This window comes from Marmota flaviventris, chromosome 13, assembly GCF_047511675.1.
Source record: "Marmota flaviventris isolate mMarFla1 chromosome 13, mMarFla1.hap1, whole genome shotgun sequence".
Taxonomy (NCBI): Eukaryota; Metazoa; Chordata; class Mammalia; order Rodentia; family Sciuridae; genus Marmota; species Marmota flaviventris.
The window spans coordinates 54,167,022-54,192,610 of NC_092510.1; the positions used below are offsets into that span (position 1 = coordinate 54,167,022).

The 25,589-nt window shown below is 42.1% G+C and overlaps 1 protein-coding gene across 1 annotated transcript in view; it reads right to left on the reverse strand.

The window, feature by feature from the left end:
- The window catches only part of Slc24a2 (solute carrier family 24 member 2), a 208,259-nt gene that overhangs the window by 32,447 nt on the left and 150,223 nt on the right, over window positions 1-25,589 (reverse strand). The window contains exons 3-4 of the mRNA XM_071600394.1: window positions 4,132-4,230; window positions 716-834 (exon numbers count right to left, since the gene is read on the reverse strand). Of these exons, the coding sequence (XP_071456495.1) occupies window positions 716-834; window positions 4,132-4,230 (218 nt within the window). The remainder of the gene's footprint in view (window positions 1-715; window positions 835-4,131; window positions 4,231-25,589) is intronic.

Here is a 25,589-nt window from a genome sequence, read left to right on the forward strand (position 1 = left end):
GTGGTTCAGAGGCAGTGTTGCATTTAGATGCTCCTGAGATCAGATCTCAGCTCACTGCCTGCAAACTAGGTGACCCCAACTAATTACTTCATCTCACCAAGTGACAGTTTCATTAACTAGTAAAACCAAGACACAATGTCCACACTTTCAGCTGTGAAGTGTAAAGGGGATAATGTACACAAAGTGCTTATATCAAATCAGCAGCCTATAGTAAGTGCTTGATAAACATTAGGTATTGCTCTTATGGGAAGAACATACCAATTGGTTATGCCATTGAACATTGGATTGGGTCAGAGTGTATTCATTTCACATATAGGGACAGGGAAACCCAAAGGGGTTCACTTAATGAAGCACAATGACTGTGGTTTCTCTGATATTTACTCTGACCTTAAAGACAAAGAAAAAGGATTATATGGTAGTAGCTGTCAAACTCTCAAACATTAAGATCTGCATTTTCATCTGCAGGACTTTCAGATATATATGTCTTCCAACTTGAGAAACAGTGGCCTAGAGAATATATGTATTCATTCCACACATGTAGGGCTGGATACCTGTGGATCCCTGGGGTGGGACATACACACCAGGATGAATCAGGCCCTACCTGGTGTCCACCCAACTAGGAGCTGGGGCCTCCAAGAGAACTTAGGGCTTGTGCTGCTAGGCCCCGACATCAGTAAGAGCCGAAGCCCAGAAGAGCAATGGAAAAAGGCCTTACCTGGGCTTCTGCAGCTTCAACGCTGTGGGAGAGATTTCCATTTTGTACAGGTTCCGAAGCATCGCTGGAAGGTGTCATTTCAACTTCTGTGCTCGTGCTATTTGGGAGTTCGATTTTTTCTGTGACATAATTTAAACACACACACACACACACACAGAAAACAATGGAATCAATGGCGGTAAAGAGTCACATTAAAAAAGTGCAACCTAAAATGCTGGGCCAGAGAGAAGATAGATGGTGGTGTCTGAGGCCTGGGGCTGGTGTTGGCCCAATGGCAAAGGGCCTTTACCATCCTTCCTGTGCCTTCTAGCATACTGCCCTCCTGCCCTTTGACAGGGCTCTGGCTTGCACTGGCATGATATCAGCTTGTGTGCCCCTCAGCCCCGTGGAACTATCTTTCCTTTCCTTTTTCTATGGTGCTGGGGATGGAACCCAGGCCCACGCACATGCTAGACAAGTGCTGCACCACTGAGCCATGTCCCAGCCCTCAGGTCCCATGCCATGTCCTTCTCCAACAGAGGCAAACTAGCCATTCAAAACACAAATGTAGATACTCAAAACCCAAAGCCACACCCAACCTACGCACTGCTGTTCACCCTCTGGACCTTGTCCCTCAGTGTTTTCTCATCCTGGGTCTTGCACACTGTACTCTGCAGAGGGTATTGGTACCTGGGCATTCTGCCACTATAAGATGTTGTCTTAGGCAAGTGTCCTCCTTCCTTGGGGTTTCGACAACCTTACCTGTGAAGTGAGCTCTTCAACTGCTGCATCTCCAGGGCCTATTCCCTTCAGCTACTTCTCTCAGGCTTGTGAGTAGAAACTCTGCCAGTGCCTCAGCGTTCACTGGGAAGACAGGCTTGGCAAGCTGGCCCTTCTCATGAGCCTGGGGAATGCTACTGAGAACTTTTCTCACCAGGGCATCCCATTGCAGGCCAGGCAAAGAGGAACCAGGCAAGCAAGAGAGGCCCAAGTCCTGAATGAGGCAGTGGTTGGCTAAAGTGGAGCCCTGGATCAGCAAGTGCAAAGACAAATTTTCTTCCGAGAGTTGAGAAGTGACTATGATTGAACACTGGGACTCTGTGACGCTGACACAGACAGGCCTGTGTTCTTTATCTCACTCTACATCTTATGTAAGTGACTCAACCTCTTTGAAATTGAGGCAATGTTAATAGTACTACAATTATTATTACCACTACTACTACCCCCACCATGACTACAGGGCACTTCAATAAAGATTAAATAAGAAAATGCATATAAAGCACTTAGCATAGTGCCTGGTACAGGACAAGCAAGCAGAGACAAAGATAGTGAGCCCTGTTACAGTGCTTGCCTTTTACTAGATTTTTTTCTCTAGGGCTAAGAGGAGCACCTCCAGGTGATCAGTGTTCAGGCACCGCTGGGGTCACGTGGGACTTCAGTGGGAAGGAAATAAAAAGGTTTCTATTGGAATGACATGCTGTGTGGGGTCAGGCCCCGGGCTTCAGGAGAGAATGAGGCTGTATGGTGCACTATTAGGGCTGCTGGAACCTTCCAAAGGCTCATCAGTGTCAGATATAAGCAGGATCAAGTTGCTCACGGAGTATCAGAATGTTTTTATTTCTAGTAACTTCAGAAGAACTAAAGGTTTCTGATATTCATACAGAAGAAAACAATTTGAAAGGTATATAAACATTGTTGTGCTTGAAGCTGCCTATTATCGGAAATCACAGGAAGTGCATTTAGTTGTGGCATACAGAGATATAAATTGATTTAAATATGGAAAACCACAGAAACTCATTTTTACTTTATCTGTCCATGTTTTTAATAGTGACAGTGATTAGGGGTTGATGTTTTGTGGGGCTCTGCCAGTTTATCTTGATATGTTTGATTACTAAGTACCTTGGAGAGTATTAAAACCCTATTTGGGAGAGTGTACTGGCTGGAATGATAACCCTCAGGATCTGCCAAGCTTGCTCCTAGCGACACAGGATTCTGGGTACCCAAAGGGAATAAGAGCATCCAAGGATAGACACGAAACCACCCACCAGGCCTAACACCTAACTCGAGGATGCACATTTTAGCTTAGGAAGTACTTTCGCACGGCAGGCTGAGGTTTTTGTCACCAAGGAAAAGATAAAAATAAATCTTGGACTTAACTTTGAAAGCTTGGATTTTAGACACACTTCTATTTTGTAGTTACAAAGTTATTCACAGACTAATCGACTTGCAAGGCTCCTTGGAGTTCTGTGTCCCACCTTATCATAGGTCATCGTTCAATAGGAAGAGGGCAGAGCTGGAGCCCAGGCATTTAAATCTTACTACAGACAACTTCATTCCACAAAAGAGAAATCAAGTGGAGAAGAGAAAATAGATTGTATAATTGAACCTAAATATCACAAGCCAAACTTAACCTGGACAATAGATTTTTGTGGTATGGTTTTACATTTTTATAATACAAAGGCAAAACATGCTTATTCTGAAGAAAATGTGTCCAAGTTCACAGAAGCATAAAGAAGCAGACAAAACACACACTTCTTGGTGCTGACTTCAAGATATCACCATTGTTAATATTTTCGCTGATTTTTGTTCAGTTTTTCTTTTCATACCCAATCGAATCTTGACTGTTTCTTGGCCAAAAATTTCTCTGAGCTACAAGTCAGGATAACAGGAGAGGCAGAGACTTTTCTACAGAGTGTCATGTATTTTGAGTGCAACACTGTTGAATTTTGTCTGCAGATAATTTTAGTTACTTGGGCAATAGCTTCGTTTATAGCATAGATCCAGATTAGGTTAAATTTAGTTTGAATTTAGAATTAGAGAACTGTATTATAGTTACAGACAGGAGAGGAGGAACATCATGTTCCAAGTTAAAATAAGATGCCTGAATGTCACAATCTGGTCACACAGGAGTTCTGGAAAAGTCAGCCAAAAGAGACCTGGGCTGGTACTACTGAATTCTTGAGAAAGAAGAGGCAGCCTTGACCCAAAGGTACTAGGCCATGCAGGGAGTGGCCAATTGGTAATTTAGTGAATGTGCTGCAAGCAATGTCCTAGGTATTAAATCTGGTTGCTATTTCAGAAGGGGTACCCTTACCTTTGGTTAAACATTAGATGACATGTGTGTATGTGTGTGTGTGTGTGTGTGTGTGTGTGTCCTTTATGTGGAATCCCTGAAACGAAGCCATTATCTACTCCTGAAGGGTCGTGCCTGACTGGGAGTTGGCTAGAATCATTTTACTCTCCTTGGACTTCCCCTAGAGTTATTGGTGAAAATCTGTGTCCTTTTCTTCCTTGGATCCATGTAGGGAAGAGAGACCCATGTCCAGGTCAGGGCTGACCTACAGGGTTCTGTATCAGCACTGAGTGAGCGGTGCCCATGCTGTGCCCTGCCTCTCAGCTCCCAGGAAGGGCATGAGATGGGGTCTCCGTGCACTCACCCACATGATTGGCAGCCCCATTCTGCCTCTCGTTCTCATCCACTTGGCATTTCTTCTTGGCAATCTTGTGGAGAATTGAGGCCTTTTCTCTGAACCTCCCTGAAGCAAGAGAGAGTGGTGGGAAGGAGACAGAGTGAGAGGAAGATCGAGTCTGGTGGCAAAGGAGGAGCCATGGAAAAGCATGTGGCTTCTTCAGTTCTGCTGCTCTGTAGCAGTGACCACACCATCCTGTCCAACCTAATGCCCTAAAACCTGCAGGACCTGTGATTTCTTACCTGTGTAGGGTCGTTAGCCTGGTAATCTGTTTGAGAACCTCAAGCTGCTGGAGCATAGATGAAAGGTTCGTGACTTGGACCTCTTCCCTCCCCTCCCCAGTTGCTCACAAATAATCCAAAGCATCAAGCATCACTGAAACTCTCCCTGCTGCTGAGATCCAAAAACAGGTCGAAAGAAACAGAGCTGCTCTGGAGGCACAGACATTTCTCTGGAATTAAATGCCCATCCCAGATTGGCTGTTGACAATGGATTGGGAAGAAATGCCAAGCCCAGGAGTCCTTTGTATTGACTTTGACTTTTAAGCTTTTACCATAATTAACGTCACAGTTTCTAAATGAGTTAGGAATGGGCATCCATGAGCTTTCTAGATCAGCCAAGTTCGCTATAGTTAAAGCTCTAAAAGGGCACTTGGTTCCATTTGGGGATTTAGAGCAAAGAATGATCAACTGAGCATGGCAAGTAATGCTGGTGCTGAGATACTTTAGGAAAGGTGCTGGAACAATTCCCTTCCCAAAGCAATCATTTAAAACAGCTGTGCCACAAGTGGAACACGTCATTTCTTCATTATGACACAATGGGTAAAGGCATGCAACAAGCACAGAAAATAAGCATGCAAAAATGTAGATTGGGGAGACAGCACATTTCTCTGGTCTTCTTTCATCTTTGATTTTCTTCCTTGGGCGCACCCAAGGTGCAAATATTTTCATTTTAAACCAACTGATCATTCAGATCTGATGAGTTCTTCAAAATGCCATGACCCTTGTAATTCTCCCATCGGGCAGTTTTTGTTGGCTGTGTTTCCTAGCAGCATGTTAACAGGGCTTCCCATTCCACTTTTCTAGTTAGAACCAAACCAAACTAAAATGTTCCTCCTGGAGAGGCTCTTCTGGAATGGGACACGGCAGGTTGGCATCCACCTGCCCCTCCCATGGATGGAAATCATGGCATGTGGTGACATAGTGGTGACATGTATGACTGGTTGGGAGTAACAGAACCTGTAAGCTCCACTGGTGAATGTGGCAGGGGCTAAGGCCGTTCTGCTCACAGCTCCATTAGCCATGACCTTAGACACCTTGTTACATCTAGGCAATCTCTAGGCAAAGAATGTGCAGCCCAAGGTGTATTCTCAAAGGCAGCATCAAGGGAAATATCATACACAAAAAAATGCAGGTCAGTCTTCTGTGTGGGCTGCAGAAGGGACGAGAAGGAAGGATGGGGAGGGGGGCATGGCATCCATCTTTGAGGGATGCTGAAGGTCAGCCTGAGGTCAACAACCTGGAAGGAGGTTTGAATTTGGTTGTTTCTATTTAATCTCCCAGGTAAACTGTAGGAAGAAAAAGGAAAAGGAAACAAGGCTAGGTAAAGGAGGAGCAAGGAGAGCAAGGAAGGAAAGAATAAAAGAGAAAAAGAAGGAACCAGGAAGGAGGTGGGACGCAGGGGATGAGGTTGCCTGGAGGTTGCTCAGGGAGTGCCGATGCCAGGCACTTGTCCGGCTGCCAGATCTAGTGTTTTCTGAGGCCCAAGAATATAAGAGCGATCTTCAGAAACTCTCTAGCCTTAGGCCTAAAGAGGGGATACTCTCCATGGAAGTATCCCAAAAGTATCCAATTCCAAAAAAATCCCCAAAGCACATGATTTTTTACTCTAGAAAATAAAAAGGAGATTCTGAAATGTCATTGGAGATGATGCTTCTCACAAACCCTGTGGTGTCAGGATTTCTCTGTGAGCATAGATCATGCTGTAGCTCTGTGAAATAAAGATGATCAATATTTGCTATTTTAAAATTATATATAAAATAATAAAGTAGGAAAGAATTCAGAAGAGGAAATAAGATTGTGGAAATAAAACCTGAGATAATAACCCAATCCAAACAAGGTCCTAAAATCAAGAATAAAGGCAGAGAAACCAGCTAGAAACCAGCGAATAGCCTATTGTTTGTGGTTACAAGAATCTTCCCAGAGATTAGGTGTGTGCCAGAGAGAGATACTTAAAAAAGGGACCTTGAAATATGTTAGGGTATAGCCAATTTACTCTGCCAGGAAGCATCCTTCAGTACAGTATTGGTAACACATAGGGTGGGTTTTCCTAAATTCTCCAAGGGAGGAGGACTATGTGGACAGAGTAGGAAATGATTCTCAACCTGGGATTTTGTAGTTTCTCATACATTTTACATGCCAGTGAGGGTTTTCTGAACTGTCTTAGTATTTTTTTTTTTTTCCACTGGAGCAGCACCTCTGATTTCCTCTGCTGTTGAAAAGTAGAAGGGATTCACCTTGTTTGTTTTCTCTTGGGATCTAGCCCTTTGGGCAGGAGGTAAAGCAGCTGAGGCTGGTTGGTGAACTATCTTTTCTGCAGATTTCAACTTCTTTCATTCACCTTTTCCTGACCATTGTTTGTCCCATTGTCATGACCTGACAACCATTGTACATTCTAAGTGCTGCTGCTGCTGCTGCTCTATAGCCTGGAAGAATTTCCCCTTGAAGATTAGTTTCTTGAAGGGCTGACCTTCAGAATTAAGCACACACGGATGCTCCTGGAGGGTGATGGGCGGGGCTTGACAAAGGGAGGTATGCCCATTCCAGACCTGTGGACACCCCAGTGACACCCCAGAGTAGCTTCTGAGAAATGAGGCTCCCAGGACAAGAATGACCATGAGATCTCTGGGGCAGAAACCAGCACAGAACTTGTGGTTTTCAAAGTGACCCTTTTGCCATGGGGTAGGAAGACATGGCACCTTGAGGACCTGTTCAGGTTCAAGTCACCAGCTGGGGAGAACAAGCAAAACGTTTGTGAAGGGGACAGCAGGGTATTGTGGTTAAAAAATTGAAGCAATTTAGAGGCAGGTGGGTCTGAGCTCAAGCCCAAGTTCTGTTGGGTGATTTTTGGTACATTCCTGCATAATTCTGGTCTTCAGTTTTCTCATCTCTTACATGGGGATTCCAATGGTATTGGCTCACAAGTTAAATGTAAGCCTTACAAAAGAAAATTTGTGTATAGGGCACTTCACAGTGTAAAGAATTGGAAAAACTCTGTCAATAAGAGGAAAAAGACAAACAAATCAACAAAATGCTTAAGGACAACGGTGATATGGCTCCAAGTTGCTTTAGGAGGACTATTGCTATTTTCTCTTCTTTACATCCACATAGGCAGGACTGGAGAATCAGTCACATGCAGACCTAGTAACATACTAAGACCTTGTGGGATTGGTGCTCTGGTTTCACAGAATCCTTAAAAAATCAACTCCAACTTTTAGGCACAGATTGCTGTAAGGGATGGCACAGAGGAACTGATCTAAGAAACAATTGTGCAACTTTGTGCTTGATGATAAAGAATGAAGGTATTCTTCAGTACTTTTCAAGGTCAACGAATGAGCGATTTTTATCAGTTTTAAGGCTACCTTAAAAAATATACTCTGTTGTGGCGTAAACCTTAAGGTGTTGAATTTTTATATAGCTACAGATATTTGTATACTTAGAAATCTCAGAAATAGCAAACTCTGCTCAAATCGTGAGGCACCTACGTCAAAACCTAGTGTATAATTTTAATATAGATTAGCTTGGTCTGAAATTTGCAAGAGTACCAGCTGAGTGTCCTCAGAGGAGTGTGTGTTGAGGGGGTGGTAAGGAAGTATGGAAGGAAAAGATCAAAGCATAAAGGCCCAATGTGAATAAGAATGAATTTAGAAAAACATCCGGCAATCAAAATCTTTGACCAAATCACTCTGAGATGAAACAGAAATCCCACGCTGCAGTGCAAAGAAAACCATCGGAGGGTCTGTTCACTCAAAGGAAATAATTTGGCTTCTGTTCTGCTGGTTAATTAATTAAAACAGCCCCTTGCACATTCCCACATCTTTCCCACCAAGCCTGTAATAGTCCAAAAAAACCCTTTGGGTTGGCAATCTGATTAACTCCAGGCTGCCATGGAACATTCTGAGCATCAGCAACAGAGGGGGAAAAAAAAAAGAAAAAAGGGACAAAAGAGATAAGATGCAAAAGGAGCTACCACACACCCCTCAGTGAGCAGCCTGTGGTTTGGGAAAAAAAAAAAAAGCAAAAAATGAAACAGAAGGGAAAGTTTGAAAATAAGTCTTTTAAAATCTATTTTTGTGTTTTCAGCTCTTCCTGTCCTGTCTTTCTCTGAAGTTTGTGGCTTGGCAGGTAGCTTCAAAGGCAGAAGTGCACCTGAATTTGCCTCCCATTTATTCTGTGCCTTTTCTCCAGACTCAGATCATCATCAGACAGACCATCATCACCCTGACAAGGTGACACAACTGATGTGGCACTGCGGGGTCATCCTGGGCTCCTCTTTCTCCCATGCTCCACGTGCCTTCCATCAGCAACTATGGTGCCTCTATTTTCAAGATATTTCAGACTCTGCCCACTTCTTCCTCCCCAGGCGGTTATCCCTGGGCCCCACCAGAAACAAGTCTCTCGGGAGCAATTTGTCTAGTCTGAGTGTATCCTTCCTACCCTTACCTCTTCTTCCCCCAGGCTCAAGGACTCAACTCACCCCAGCACACTTAGGGGGCAGCAGTGTGGACTAGGTTTCTCTCTTCTCTGTGCACAATCCTGGAATGGCTCTCTAGGTCAAAGTGAAAGTCAAGACCTTACAATGCCCTGCAAGATTCTATCCAATGAGGCTCACCCTGGCTGTCTCAATTTCATCCCCACTCCCTCTCCTTGCTGAAGGCTTCTCTATGGATACCCACACCCCTCTTTCTCATCAGAGAATGTGGAAAATTCAATATTCTTAGGGCACTTCATACACCAGTCACAGCCTCTTTTAGCTTACTGCCCACATGTCTGCTTTGCCCACCAGAGGGCAGTCTTCTCTGGGGAAGGGACTTTCTCCCCACCATCTTACCCTTCAACAAGTATCTTAGAATAATGTCTGGCTCATCACACACCCCCAGACTGCAGTGAAACTTGCTATAATCAGCTCTCCCGGGAAGCTGAGCTTCCTTTCAAGCCCGTACAAGTCACAAACAATCTTCCACACTGCAAATATTAAGCAAACTTGTGCTTTGTACTGGGTACCTAATTTGGTGAACAAGGTAGATTCAGCTGCTGCCCTTGTGGAGTTCATAGCCTGGAATTGAAAAAAGAAAAGTAACAAGGACTTCAGATTTGTTCTCTGACAGTGGAGGCCTTCTTGGAAGGGGTATGGATGCTCAGAGAATAAAACTGAAAGCTTCTTTGTAAGAGATGCTACCTAGCAGCTGGGGTGGGGGAGAAATGGATCCTCTTCCCATTCTATAAATTGTCTTTGTGGAGAAGTTTATGTATCTAATAGGGGCTAGCTTGATTTTTATTCTTAAAAGAAAAATAGCAATGATAATAATTTCAATTTAAACAAAAAACTCACTAAGAACATAGAATTTTATTTAGCCCTAAATCTGTTTTTGAAATATAGTTTCTAAATTATTTTTTTCTAATTTTTGTGAAACATCATGGAAACGATTTATTATACTACAATGATATGAATGAAAATTAAGCTACTCTTGTGATAAAGTATTTTTTAAAGCATCTTTAGTGAATGAAACACAGAATAGAGATGATTAACATAATTTGATTGTCATTATATTCATAGACACAATCATAGGAGTAGTTTCTGTAATTAATTAATTGTATCTCAAGTGGTGGCCAAACCCATTGTACAGTGAGGGGAGGCAACTGGATCTCCTCATTAAGTCTCTCCTTAATGTTGTTCCTTAGGAATGACATTTGTGACCACATATAAAGAATGGATCTGTCTAAATATGCATTAGTTCTATCATACTCCCTAGCAAGGTCATGTGGTAATTGGGAATACAAGCTTGTTTTTGTAAATATTTTGAAATGTTTCCAATGTTTTGCAAAGGCTGGTATCCAAAAGACTGATATTTTATCTTTATGTTTCCAATTTCTTGTCTCCCCACAAAGTTTGTAGAATCAGTCGTCTTCAATCTGCAGTCTTCCCTTTCCCCTCAGCATGATCATGATCAAATCTCTCAATTTGGGAGTTTTTCTCTTGACTTCAGATTTACTGCTGGCATTTCCCTCTCTTACCTGCCTTTTGCAGCTGTGCCTCTCAAAAGAACCATCTCTGTTGGTGCCTCTATTTTCTTTGTCTCCATTGTTATAATAGTAAGTCTGCATCTGGCATCTGCCAGCATTACTCCAAGAGACCTGCCTTCTGCCACTTTTTGCTTGCATGTGACTTGATTTCTCATTGGTATTTGGTATTCCTTGCTTCTCCTCTTCTATTTCAAGAGCCCCCAAGAGTTCCCTTTAAGTGTTGGTATTCCTCAGTGTTCCCTCCTGGCTCTCTTCCCCATTCCTCACTGTCTCCGCAGAGGACCCATTTGACCATTACCTGAGTGTCTAGACCCTCCTCTTCTGCAGACTTTGAACACCTTCTCTTGGAAGTTCCTCTGACAGAAAAGCTAAACATGCCCAAATTTCACACATTGTCCTCCTTCCTAGGAATCTGCCTTTTGCTTGTATTTTCTACTGGTGATTTCTGCACTCCAAAATTCTCCCAGCCACCCTAGAGATCTCCTTGTTGCCTTTATCCAATGAGTTGCCAAATCCTTTTTCCTCTACCTTTGAATTCTTTTGTTCCAACTTTTCCAGCCTTAATTAGCCTCCTGGTTCTCAACTGCATCTCCTCCATTCCCCCAATTTACCCTTCCTGTGGCTTGGAGTGCTTCCCACTTACATGCCTGTCTTACTGCCTTTCAATTTTCTGCTTTAGGAAAACTTCTTCTATCACATTACCCTGATACCTGTCCTATCATGGCAGTGGTCACAGAGCCTCAGAGATATCTCCCATGCTAACATGCAGAGCCCTGGATCACAAGGCTGTAGTATCTGTCCTCCTAGTACTTACTGTCCAGGATGGTTCTCTGTTTATGAGAATAGCAACCTTCATGCAAAAAATAAAGAAGGAGATGTAAGTGGGTGGGTGTGGGGGAGGTGCTTCAGTTGCTTGCTACATGAAACTATTCTGAGTTTCCCCTTTGGGTGGTGGATAGAGAAAGAAGAAGAACTCAGAAGCACATTCCAGGAAACTCATCAGTCTCTCTGCTTGGCTAATATTTTGGTTAAATTTCCTAAGTCTGAGAGCATGTATAGTTAATAATTTTCTGTTTGGATGCTCTTTTTTAAAGTGATCTCTAATCAAGCTCAGTAAAAACTGGAACTTTACAACCAAAAAACTCGCAGCAGGTAACAGGATTGCAGAGAACAATGTTTCAGGTAAAGGGCCAACTTGGCTGACTGACACTGATGGAGAGCTGATTTTTTTTTTTATCCTTTGGGTCACCTGCTTTTATTATTAAATTTTCTGAGCATTTCTATCTTGTATTACAGAGACACAAATGTCTCACAGAAAGTTGCAAACAGGTTTGTCTGAGTCTCAGATTTGGAGTTCTGAGCCATGAAGCCATGAAGTCAGATATAAGCTTTAAACATCTTCCTTTTGTTTCTGTCCCTCAAGCCCTGTGAATATCTAAGATATAAACAAATGAATCACTTTACTAATAAGGCAGACCTCATATTTGAAGACCTGCCAACATTTAACCCAACTTCAACCTAATGGGTGGAAAAAGTTCTTCCAAGTCAGGTTGTCAAGGATTGATCATGGGTATATCTCTCTGCAAATGGGTGGTGACATTAATCTATTCATCTGGGGAGAGTTTGATTTGTTCACAGCACCTAGAAAATAGTAGATGCTAAATAAATGTACATTGAATAATTACTATGACCTATGTGTAAAAAAAGCAGAACTTAAGAAAACAATTCTTGGCCTACACATTACCTAATTATTTATCTTTAAGTGAAGTGAAAAATTTTGGATTTGGCTAAAAATTTATATAGCGACAGCTACTCTTTTGTGTATATATATATCATCTGTTGTCACCTGGATTTCATGTGTCTATAAATTGGCACTTAATTTTTTTTAAATCCTCAAGTTTACATTGTAATCTGGTACCTACAAATTACCTTTGAAATGTGGGGTTGCAACAGAAATGTCAGCACATACTCAGAGTTCTTAACTCAAAGGCTTAGAGGCCCGTGACTAAAAATGAGATGATTCAATTCATTTCAGATTTAACTATAAGAAACTTACCATGCTTAATTGAACATGCCAGCCCCCTGGTATAACAAACTCTCACTTTTTTTTTTCCTTAAAAGAGAAAGCTGTGTGTGTGTGCATGTATGTGTGTGTGTGCCTCTGTGTGTGTGTGTGTGTGTGTGTGTGTGTGTGTGTGTGAATTATTCATTTATAATAACAGTATTCAAGTTTGACTGATGAAGGCAACTTAGCATTTTCAGCTCTAGGGATGTCAGAAACAGACAAAAAGAAGCATCCACAATTTGCCTTCTGCTGCCATTTAACACCTTCTACATATGCAATGTGGCAAAATCTGCCTGTACTTGCCAAGTCCAATCTTTCTGCTTTTACTGCTGACAGTTTAGATCATGAAAATAAGATGCAATGAAGTTTGCAAAGCCGGATGTATTCACATCAGAGGACTTCCTTGGTCCTGGTTTTCAGGAAGACTGGGGCTTTACCCACACAGCTGGTTTGGTCCTTGCAGCAGACCTAATGTTGGTTACTAGCTGGTTTGTTGGTTATGCACATTCACTAGGCTGCTGTCTTCCTAAGATCCAGCCCCAGGGATGAACTTGAAAGAATACATCTCTGAAGACATCATGTGACTAAAAACTGGTGAGTTCAAAAATACATCTATTTTTTTTTTGATAAAGCCCAGCCTTGAGAGAGCAACTGTTCAAGTGCCCAGAACCATCACTTGGCCATGAAAGGTTGAACTGAATGAGTTAAACCATAAACTTGGAATGAATGAAACATAACACGTATTGGAAATGGTGTCCATGCACAAGAGGGGTTTCTTTGGTAACTATGGGGTAGAAGATTAAGTTGCAGTGTGTCTCAACTCTCTAAAGGAAGTGAGTGGCCTGGAGATGATAGGGGCATGTGCTGCAGCAGGAGCTTGATGTTCTGTGTAGGAGGAAGAGTCTGGTCACTCACTTCAGAGAGGACAAATACTTTCATTGTAACTGTACCCTGGCTTCAGCTCAACTTTAGTAAATATTCAGGTTTCTAAAATAGGTAAATTAGAATGTAGCTACATTACAAAGGAATATCTGCTTTGTAATGAAGTCAGAATGCATCTTTCTTCAAAGGATTTAAACTTGCTGTTTGAGGCTCTCTTGGCACTGTTAGTGGGAATACGAATTGGTACAATCAATATGGCAATGTCTTTCAAAACTTGATGTGCATTTTGATCAGGCATTTCTATTTCTAGGAATTTATTTTATGTGTAAATATCTCTACTCAGTAAAGTTTACAATAGGGGATGCTTATGAAGATGCTCATTTAGCATTGTTGTAATAACTAGATAAATAAATAAAAATGAAAATACTCTATGTGTTCATCAATAGAGGACTGATCGTACCCACTATGGAACAGCCATGAAATGAATGGGATACTATGCAGCTGTCAAAAAAAAATGAGGACGGCCTAAATGTGCACATGTGGAAAAAATCTCAAGATATAATTAATAAACAATACTCAGGTTGCATTAAAAAAAGAGAATCTGTTAAAACACTGATAAAAGAAGTTATCTCTAAGAAATGGGTAGAATCTGGGGTAAAAAGGAGATTCACTTTTTATTACCTTTCCTTAAGTAATGTCTCTTTTTTCTTTGTGCCCATAATGTTTTTATAATAAAAAAGAATAGTTAAAATTAATTTGTGATTTAAAACTTCTACTGTGATAAAAGTTTGGATTTGTAACTAAATATACTTTTTTCCCCCTTTTCTTTGGTAATGGGAATTGAACTCAAGGGTTTTTAAAAAATTTTTTTTTAGTTGTTGATGAAGCTTTATTTTATTTATATGTGGTGCTGAGAATTGAACCCAGTGCCTCACACATGCTAGGCAAGCGCTCTACCACTGAGACACAACCCCAGCTCCCTGAGCCACAACCCCAGCTCCAAACCCAAGGGTTTTTAACCACGAAACCATATTCCTGGTCCTTTTTATTTTGAGACGTGGTCTCACTAAGTTGCTTAGAGCCTAAGTTGCTGAGAGCCTTGCTAAATTGCTGAGGCTGGCTTCACTCCCGTGATCCTTCTGCCTCAGACTCCTGAGCTGCTGGGATTACAGGTGTGCGCCACCGTGCCCGATCTTTCCCATTTTTTAAAAGATCTATTCTATAGGAAATATCTAATGCATTGTTTGCTATGTTTAACCACATTAAAAGAGAACTTGGCTATGGATTGGATCAAATAATAAGCAATCCTTTTACTTTAGACATAGTGACCTAGGCACTACCACAGTCCTGGTGGTGGCCCAACCAAGCGCAAAATCAAGTTTTCAGGAGTTAGGGTCAACTGCAAGCCTGTGTCTGCCATCACTCTGAATAAAAGATACTAGGACAGAATTGTGGACATGGGACTGGAGGGGCCATCCTGTCCATTATCTGAACATCCCAGTGTTGGGGTCTTTGGCTTCTCCAGCGCAACGTCCTTCTGTCTTTGGACATGTCTGTGAGGAAGGTTTTTCTACACCAGGCTGAACCTTCTCTCCCTGAACGGAGGAAGGTAACTTAACTCCATAACCGAGGCACCACCCGCTGGAAGACTTGTCTAGGAAAACCTTCAGCCCAGCGGCCTTTTCGTCCCTTTCCTGGTAAGACAGACCCTACTTTCCCACTGCAAAATACCCGTGGGACTAATTCCAAGAAAGAGGCTGGAGTGAGAACTTGTAAGCTGCCGTGGGGTGTTCCCTAACAGCACACTCCCTCCTTCCCAGTCACCTGTCAGCACCTGGACCCTCAGCTCCAGATGGCTCTGAACATACCTGACTTAATCTCCCATCTCCTGCATCAGGAAACCTCCTATATCTTTAACCCCTTCTCTGAATATTCCCTTTGCCTTCTCGTAACATCCCAAACTCAGCTGTGGGCTGAATACTCCTTTCTCCTTGCAGCCCTTGATGATGGCAGATGCCCACACCTCTGAATGTCCCACCCCCACCTGTTTCTCACTGCTTTTGATGGTTTCCTACCTCCTTGGGAGCACAAGCCCATAATTTACAAGCTGTATTTCCCTCCCTTATTTCCTGGAGATCTTAGAACCTAGTTCACTGTTTTCCTCTCCATCATTACTTCTGTCCCCATGGTGGTAATTTACACAGGTGAGCCGTGCGACACCTGGCTCCTCACTGCCTCACCCTACCCACATCCAGCTCTCTCGGCTCACGCATCCACCCACTCCTGTTTAATCTCTAGACCTTGTCACTAGCAATAACCACATGACTTTCATAATCTTGATCTGAAGCATCTCACTTTCTATCATTCTTTTTAACTTTTCTACTACAACAATTCTTTGATTTCATTGGTCAATTCATGGATGCTCTCATCTTTTGGCTGCTCTCCCTTGGAACGTGTTTTTCACGCAGTTTCTGGGACATCATTCCATCTTGGCTCTCTTCCTAGTCTCCCAAATTTGGAGCCTCCAGGGAATCATCCTCAGTCATCTCCTCCCTATCTGTCAGCCAGGAATTGCCATCCAGGTCTGTGGTTTTAAAGAACATCTATCTTTTATGACTTTCAAATTTGTGTCTGCAGCCCTGCCTGACCTCTCTCTCAAGCTTCAACCTCCCATCTCTACCATTTTTCAACATCTCTACTTGGATGTCTTGGGTTCATCCCAAACTTACCATGAGCTCTCAGAATCTCTCCTATGGCTTGTTTTAGTCTCAGTCTACCTCATCACTATGCAGATGTATGAAACTGAGATTTCCCTGTCATGGAGAGACTGCAAGTTGGCTATGTAGCGTCTATTCTTTAGTAACTCACTGAATTTAATAAACTACATTTCCAAGCTGCCTTGAAACTAGGTGTATCTATATGTCTGAGTTTTGGGGAAATTTTACTGAGAGGTTCTTCAGGGAAGGCTCTTTGAAAAGGAGACAAAAACAAAAAAAAATAAACAAAGAAAACAAAATAAAAACAAAAACAGGGAAAATCACTTTGATTCTTTTTCCTTCTTGGAATATAGATGTGCTGGCTGAAGCTCCAGCAGCAGCCATTTTGGACCATTAGGTGCTTTTGAGGTTGAAAGTCCTATGCTGAAGTTGTGGAGCAGAAGGATGGTGGAAAGAGGCCGAGTTTGGAACATGAGAGAGCTTCCAGATATCCCATGTCCTAACTGGCTCTGGACTTCTTACACTTGAGAGGAAAATGAACTTCCATCTGAGTAAACTGCTATCTGCCACTGTTATTCTGGACTTTCTGTTATATAAAGCTGAAACAAACCAGCCTGAAATATTAGCATATATAACATGGTCCTATCCATTTGATCAAGGAGTACAGTGGACTGTGAAGGCAGAAGATCACAGCAAGGACTTGTTTAGAAGTACATTTTTAGAGGACCCGTTGGGGACACTGGAAAACAATACTGGATGGTACTCCAAAGACCCTTTCTCTTTGAAAAAGGACTGGACTATGTCACTGCAGTTAAGAATGTCGAATGATGAGATAATGTGACCTTAAGGTGCTTTTATTTCTTTGAAATAATTGGAATTTTCAAAACTCAGCCACATGCCTAATTTAGGATCCCATGATTCTCAGTTTGTTGATAGGCTTACTGCCATTAAAGAAAAAGTTATAATTTTTGCCCTTGACTTTTTCAAAACTCTTTCTATCCTATATTTTTCTTACACAATGACCAAAGATTGATTTTTTTTAAATAGTGGTAAAAACTCTTTTTTTCTGGACATGCTCCTGTTCAGTGGCAATAACTTTAGGACAGTACAATTCAGGAGGCTTTCCCTGTACAACACTTCTTTGAAAGTGTTAGTCAGGATGTCTGGTTACCTACTTTCATAGTTCCATGCAATGTTTAACTCCAAAGAGCAAAAATTATGAGTTCTGAATATTGCCACTGGTAGAAAGACCTCTTCTCCAGTAAATTCATCTATTCCATCATGAAAACTTGTTTCACTTTGAACTGTTTCCACATTTTTATTTACAGTAGTATTAGGAAAGGATGCCAATTTCAATTCACTGAGAATTTTCCAGAGTGAGAATATGAAATTTGGGTATCTGCAGATGAGAAAGAAGCTATGGATTATTAATTTTAAGAATTGAAATTACTCTTCCAAGAAAACACAGCCTCTCTTCTAAGGGAATAAGGGCATGACTTTCCATGGAGGGAGTTGAGGTCCCGAAAAGACCACAGTGAGGGTCATTCATTTGTCTCTCCAGGAATGTCTTATTACAGAAGCAAATATAGTCCCTGGGAAAAGTGAAGCTCACTGATCAATCAGGGCTAGTGAAATGTCTCACAGCCCAGGAGCTCGTGATTGTGAAGTGAACATATTAGCACAGGTGGCTGGTTGGGTAGCATGTCGACTCGTGAAGCAGGAATAAGGCAATGGTGCCAAGGCCTGCTGGGTGCAGGGCTGTGGGTTTTACAGTTTCTCGTGGTCTAGCTTCCCAAGGCTGAGCGAGATGCCTTCCACCTGACTCCCCGGCACCTAGGTCTGCATCGATCCCTTCTCTCTGCCTTTATATACAATGCCCCATATCCTCTTTGGATATGGGGTATTGTATATAACATATAACATATCTTTGGATATGGGGTATTGTATATAACATATAACATATCTTTGCATTGATTCACTTAGGAGGATTGTCTTAACTCCAGAGGCCTTGCCCCCGATCTAGCGGCTGGCCTCTCCTGGGTGTCAATGAGTGAATGCACTAGGAGTGACTGAATGAGGGGACCAGAGTCTGATTGGCTTGGGCTGGGAGAGGAGGGGGGTGTGGCCCAGGGAGCTGTTCCAGTTCAGGTAGTTCACCTGAATGCCAAGGGAGGGGAAGAAAGGGCTCCGAGGGCAAGGGCAAACTTTGCAAATGCAGGAATTTTGCCCAGTGTCTGAGAGTAGGTATATTGTTTTATTAAAATAAACTTTTTACAGTAAAGTGTTTGAGTAGGGTAAATTTTTTTTTTTTAATATGTAGCTCATTGTCTACTCTGACATTCTTATTCTTGGTCCATGGTCTACATTGGTCCTTCCCGCACCCCCCCCCCCCCCCCGCCCCATTCCGTACACTGTAGCCAATTGCACTGCCCCTGTTCCTCACGTGCGCCTTGTGCAGTAATCTGAGGGCTACCAAGAGGGCAGGGACTCTAGGTGACATAGTCCCAGGTTCAGGTCTTGTGTCCCTACCTGCTACCTCTGGATCCCCAGAGCAAATTACTTTGCTACTCTGAGTTTCATTTTTTTCATCTAACAAGATACCTCTTGGAGCCTTGGTTTTCTTATTGTTAATGAAATATGCTTGTGTGGTCATGATAAAGACTAGATGATGTATGATCTGTAAAGCCCCAGTCTGAATTTGGCAGGTCGGAGGCAGCCAGGAAGCACAGGTGCGTCCCCCCAACCCCTTTCATCCCTCTCGCTTGGAGGGTCAGCCCTTCCACCTTTCTTTACCAATTTATCTTGTATTTCCTAATCTTTTAAGGCCAAGTTCAAAGACTATAAAATCTCTCCACAAAATCTTTTTCCCTTGCTCATCGAAGCCACCTTTCCTCCTCCTGTGATCAATCCACATCTTCTGGACACCTACAGGACTTACCACTTTTTCTTGGCACCTCAAGGATAGCTGTGTGCTATTTCTCTCCCTGGTCTGAAAGCCCCACGGGAGCTAATCTCCCACCTTTTAGTCTTATTTCCCTAAAGCGCCTACAGAGTAACTTGTACACAGTAGGTGCTTAAAAATAATGAACAAAATATGTGCAGGACAATGCTGTATTTTTGGAAATCATTGCCCAATTCCTCTTTGGATATGGGGTATTGTATATAACATATCTTTGCATTGATTCACTTAGGGAGTTAAGAGAGAGAGAGAGAGAGAGAGAGAGAGAGAGAGAGAGAGAGAGAGAGAGAGAGAGAGAGAGAGAGATTGATTCATCCCAAGTAGCTGGCCTCACACAATGTCCAGAATATTATACATAGTGATTAGTCACATAAGCAATCATAATAAAGTCCTGCTCAAGGGTTAGTTACAGCTATGAAATTGTGAAAATGCCTGGCTGGAGGGCAGTATTTCCCAAAGGCTAGATAGTTTACAGTAATTGCCCCCAACTTCTTCCTTTTTATTACACTTTCTTAAATTGCACAGCATGCAAATGACATCTATCAGAGTTATTCTTACTGTTTTTCAAAGAGAGGAGAAGGGCTCTTAAGAATATGAATAAGTCATGCCTGGAAATTGCCAGATTTGAAGTTACTGAGTTTAGTCTTTTTTTTTTCCCCAGTATTGGGGATGGAGCTGGGGCCTCACACATGCTAGGCAAATGCTCTACTGCCAAGCTACACACTTTTATTTTATATTGACACAGGATCTTGCTAAGTTGCCTGGGCTAGCCTCTAATGTGGGATCTTCCTGTTTCAGCCTCCTAAGTGGCTGGCATCACAGGTGTGCCCACTGTTCCTGGTTGGCTCCGAGTCTTTTTGAAGGAATCCCAGGATTAGGGTTAAGCCAGACTTGGCTTTTAGGGAATCAGCTGCCCAAGGATATGATTCAAGGTGGTTAAACACTTTTCTGAAATTTTATTTTCACTGGTACCTGAGAGGGATTGCTATGTGTTAGGAAGACTTTTTAATCTTTCAGAAGTTCCTATTTCAGGAGAAGGATTAACCTTAGCCAGCACTGTCCTTGGTCCCATGAGAAGCTCCTTGTTACAGTTCTCAGATCAAAGAAGTCTGGGAAATCTTGTGTGTTCCTTCCGCCTCAGGATGTGCTATAAGCTGCTGTGTATAGCAGCATATTGAAGCTCCAAGAAATCACGTGGGAAAGAAATCTATTTAACTCAGAAGCTTTCCCACTTATTTAACTAGGAAGTTAATTTATTTTTGGTTGTTGCAAAATAACTGGTAACATCATATGAAGCTTGCATTCATAGAAGCGCATTCTAAAATTCTGCCTTAGCTATATAAGTTGTGACCGTAATGGGGATGAATGTTCACCTATGATGGGACCCAGTGGGATATGCACAAGGGGACAGGAAAGTCAAGAAGGATAGTGAATGTTAAAGCCAACCTATGAGGCCCCAAACACAATCTGACAGTTCTGCTAAGGACCTTGGTTCACATTCCAGGTATTAATTTGATTTGCTTTCCTGCTTCAGAAGCCCAATCGTTATTACGTGCTATCATCAGGTTGGAAGTGCCACATTTGCCTCTTCACGTGATCTTGAACTGTCTAGGGCAGGGAGGAGAGAGGAAGGGAGAACTTGGACAGCGACATTTGCTCAGAGGATGTGAAAAAAAGGAAGGAAAGGAACAGAATAAGGAAGAAAGGGACACTGAGGTGACCAGGAGACAAAGGCATATTGGCAATAGGAGTTGAGGGTGGAGGGCAGTGGGCAAGGTGGTATAAAGAAGTACAGTGAAGATATGTGATGGGCCAGGTAAAAGTTAGCAAACCCTTCTCCCCAAACCAGGAATAAAATAATAACTGGTCCAGGATCCTTCCCTTAAAGATATGCAGTGTCCTTTCTGTCCCCTTGTGGTATAGGATGCTTATTCCTGCAGGTAGCATTCTGCCCTTGGACTTTTCACTATCCAAGGGATTACATTTCCCCCATGAGGTTGAGAGGGCCCAGTTTGAGATCCTAATAGTGGCTTGCTGCTTTGAAAAACATCGCAGTGGTTAATTTAAAGCACGGGATAGTAATGGAGAAGGGACCAGGTGTTGTGCAGAAGCCAGAGTGCGGTGGGGCTGAGAAGTGGCTTCCTCTTACCCAGGGCTGTCAGATGATTCACTTCTTACATGCAAAGCAACTAGGAGACCTTTGGCAAGCTAAGGCAACTTAGAAATATTGGAAACTGAAAGCAAGATATGCAACACATTTGGGAATTTCTCTCTCATGTTGAAAGATAAAATTAGCTGATTCCCATACCAGGGTGCCCTTTGATTTATTGTTAGTGTAAAAGTCATGTAAAGACCTCAAATGTTTTCATCACTTATGAATACTACAGGGGAGAAGTCCATAAAACAACTCCTTTTACAAGAATTTAAAAATTTCGAACTGCTGTTCCATGTTGAACTTAATTCAGAAAAAAACGATTCTGCTTGGAACAATGCTGTCCTCTGGGGGTACTGCCTGGAATCCATTACCAAATACATTTAAAAATAAATCTGAGGAACAATGGCTCAAATGATATGCCCAATCTCACAGAGTTGTGTCCCTGTAGAGAAAATTCCACTGGCCAGAATGGTGTCCCTGGCCTCCAAGACTAAAGCTCTTGTCTGAGTCTGAGGACATGAGCCCACAGCCTTCTGCACCAGAACTGAGTTTCAAGCCGGTTTGGGATGTTGAGTTACTTTGGATCTCTCATTCCTTTGCATAAATCAGAAACCCATCAGAACATAACCCCTCTCTGAAATCAAGGGCATATAAGATGAGTGTTTCTAATCAGTGCTGTGAATGTGTGAGTGCTTACTTGTATTTTAAACTGCCGACACCATTTCTCTGAGTGTGTTACACAACTGGATGGTTTGGATTGTTTGAATGGAATAACATGATTACCCATGGTATTGCACGTCTCCAATTCCAAATAAATACAATGGCAAAAACTAGACAAAAGTGCAGAACAAATAATAAATCACACAATGTCACTGAAGTCATGCAAAAAGGAAAAAAGAAAGATTTAAGAAATGGGCAAGCAATGCACACAATAAATGAAAAGAAAAGAAAAAGGAAAGAAAGAGCCAATGCATACAATTCTAAAATCATTCTTACCTTCTTCAGTCATTGTGTCATAATATTTTAGTTTTCCATATGATCCAAGTTCTACAATATCACAGTAAAAGACACAAAGATAAGGAACGAGCTATAATGCAAGAACTTTGTTTTTACACATTCTTAATTAATCAGATTCAGAGTTACACTGTCAGATTCTGCGATCGTAACTATATGGAGATGTGCAAACATGGGCCATGTGGCAGACAGCTTTCACAGCCCATTTTCAGAAATCACTTAAAATATATTATTCTACAGAGGGTAGGATGTGCCCTGCATTACAGAATATGTTAACATCCAATGAAACAGAATACTTGGCACAGATACTTCACCCCGGCCAAGTCTAGCTCTATGATTTTTATAGAGGTGACCCTCCAGGAAAAAAGAAGGTTTGGACGAGGACAATGTCCAGGTCCATGAAAGCTTGTGGACCCTGGTATTTCTTGCCCTGGTTCAGCAGCCCCAGGAGTTCATTGCACAGTTTTTCTCCAACAGAAGTGCTTCCTAGAGAATAAGAAAGCTACCTGGGAGAATCCAAAATGAAAAACCAGGTTTTAAACTTTCCTTTAACTTCTTAAACTTCAGGCAGAAAACTCTGCTGTGTGCAAAGCATGCTGGGAAGAGCTGTTTCTGGTGTTGAGTGCTTCTGAGAGGGAGCAAGAGTGAGGCATATTCCCAGGGAACACTGCCCGTTGCAGACAGGTGACAGATCAAGGTGTCATCGCCTGCTGGCCTGCCGTGGTGTGAACAGTAGGGATGGGTGGACCCACAGCCCCTCTTCTGTATGCAGGGCACCACTGAATTAGCCTGGAAGGGAAACCACTGGCAGACAGTTCATTCCCAGTCAGCTGGTGGTGTGGCCGGTGGGATGGGGGGAGAGGAAAGGAGGGAATGCATCACTTCTTTTTTCTTACTTTGGTTTTAAAATAGAAACTTTATTCTTGCTTGTCTGAAAATCCCAGATTCTTCTAAGCAACACTGTGAGAAGGTTCAATGTATTTTTCTTGGTCATGACAACACTCTCCCAATAAACTTCAAGAAATTAATTAGACTCAAGAGATATTCCCGTGATTCTGCAGAATGCTCTATGGCCCATTAACTTGGGCAGCTGTTGGAGATCCACATATGAATCAATTTCTAATCAATGGGTTTGTGTACAAGAGAAAAGATCTAGCTTTAAATGCAACAATAAATATTCTTGAATTATTATATTATACATTTTCTATGTATTCCTTTTCACATGCCTAAAATTTTATCTAAAGCTATTTTGATATACCAGTACCAAATTGTGTCTTGGGGAGAAAAATCACCTCATTTTTATGTTCTGCAAAAATCTGCCTATTTTGACTTTTATTGGAAATACTTTGAGTTCTCCCTCCCAGAACCTTAAAAAAATGCAGGTTCTTCAATAAGAAAATGAATTTTGTGTAAATAAGAAAATATTTTATGACTTCTGGGAATTGCCTTCAGAGGGATATATATATATATATATTTTTCTGGTATTTTAGAAACAATAGTCTATTATACATTCAACATTGCACAAGTTTGGAATTCTCAAATGATCTAAATACCTTCATAAATATTAAACATATTCATAGTGGCTTCACAGATAACAGATGTGGTTGTGTGTATGTGTGTAATCTTGTAGTAAGTTGATGAATTATATCATCCAACTAATTTTTTGTAGCCTTTCTTCCTTCTCCCAGGTAAAATACTGAAATAAGCAGCTGGCATTCATGATTATTTGCTCAGGAAACAGAACCTGGGTGGTTTTGTGTTTGCAAAGTTGGCTGTAAACCATATTTTGTACGGTGACGAAATTCCATTGCATTTTTATGGATCCATATTTTTGATGCAAACCTCTCTGTATGTGCACACCTGTTTTCATGTATCAGTTCCAAATTGTCACACCTCGATTTGTGGCAGATGATACTATTCTCAGTTTCATCTCTTGTGGAACCAGGTATACATCAATAAATACAAACATATTATTTAATCATCACTATATATTTATATTTATAGTCAGAATGTGAAACTGTTCCTGTCTGATAAAACGCATACATTCTTGCCACGGTGGCAATATCTAGATTGATAGCTGCTTCCTTAGATGATGACAGAGGGACGGGAACTGGGCACAACATACCACAAATGAGGCTAACAATGGTGGAATAAGAGTAGTGAAAAGCTGCAGAACAACAGTGGTAGGTGGACAACTCAAAGCACCGGGAGGCAGGAGTCGAGGGAGCAGTTTGTTCCTGAGAGAAGGAAATGGTGTTTGTAGCTTAGGAAGGAAAAGGCAATAAAGGTTGGAGGAGGAAACCAGCCTGTTGGAAAACAGTCTTTCACACTGGATGGTGAGATGGGGAGCAGCAGCCTCATGCGGAACAGGCAGGCAGCCCTATTTCCTGAACCAGGCCTTGAGAGGCGCAGGCTGAGGAGTGTGACATGCGACCAGGACAAACACAACATGCACGCATAAGCCAGAGCTCATCACGCACCTGGCTGTTGCCCTACAGCCCAGGATGCCTCATGAAGAGTGGCCAATAGCCACTACTGACAGCCTGTGGCCAGGCCTAGCCAGGCTGAGAGGAGCTGGAAGGAATGAACAGACTCACCTGTGCAGGAACGTGGCTTCCCATCAGCACGCTCCCCATAATGAAAAGCCAAGGCACCTTCAACTTATTTGGATTAGGATTCAAACTGGGCCTGATCCCAGCTGAGTTTCTTTAGGGTAGAAGGGAGGAGGTTCAAGAGGGTGTTGCTTAATCCCATCTAGTAACGTTCATTGTATCAATGGAGCAAGAGGCAATGAGGATTGGAAGAGTCGTGTGGCTCACCTGTCCTATCATTCTGGTCCCATCTGGTACCTCTTCTCTATAAACATTTCTTTAAGAAGGCCACATGGCCTGAAAAAAATCATTACAGAACCCAGTGGCTGATGTTTGAGTTGAGCCTATAATCGGATCGTGTACTTGCTTTCAGGCCCTCTGGGGACACAGGTGTCCAAGCTCTTGCATCTTTGAGGTATGAACCTTTACTAATCCACTTTCTTCCAATCGTGCCAGAATCTAACTACCAGGATGTAAGGTACCTGTGACTTCTTGTCTACACTTTACGATTGCCAAAATCAAAGTAAAAGTTTTGCCATTAGTCTTAAAGAATGTGTGAATTAGAATTAGCATTTCTGGCTCCTAACTTCCTCCCTTTTTGAGAAGTACACAGACATAGCTCTCCCAACATTGTAGTTCTTAGCTTTACTTTTGAGGCTTCTGGCATTCTTGACCCTTACCCCACCATAAATCCCAGAACAGGGAACAGTAGAAAAATGACTTCTTACATTTGAGAACTT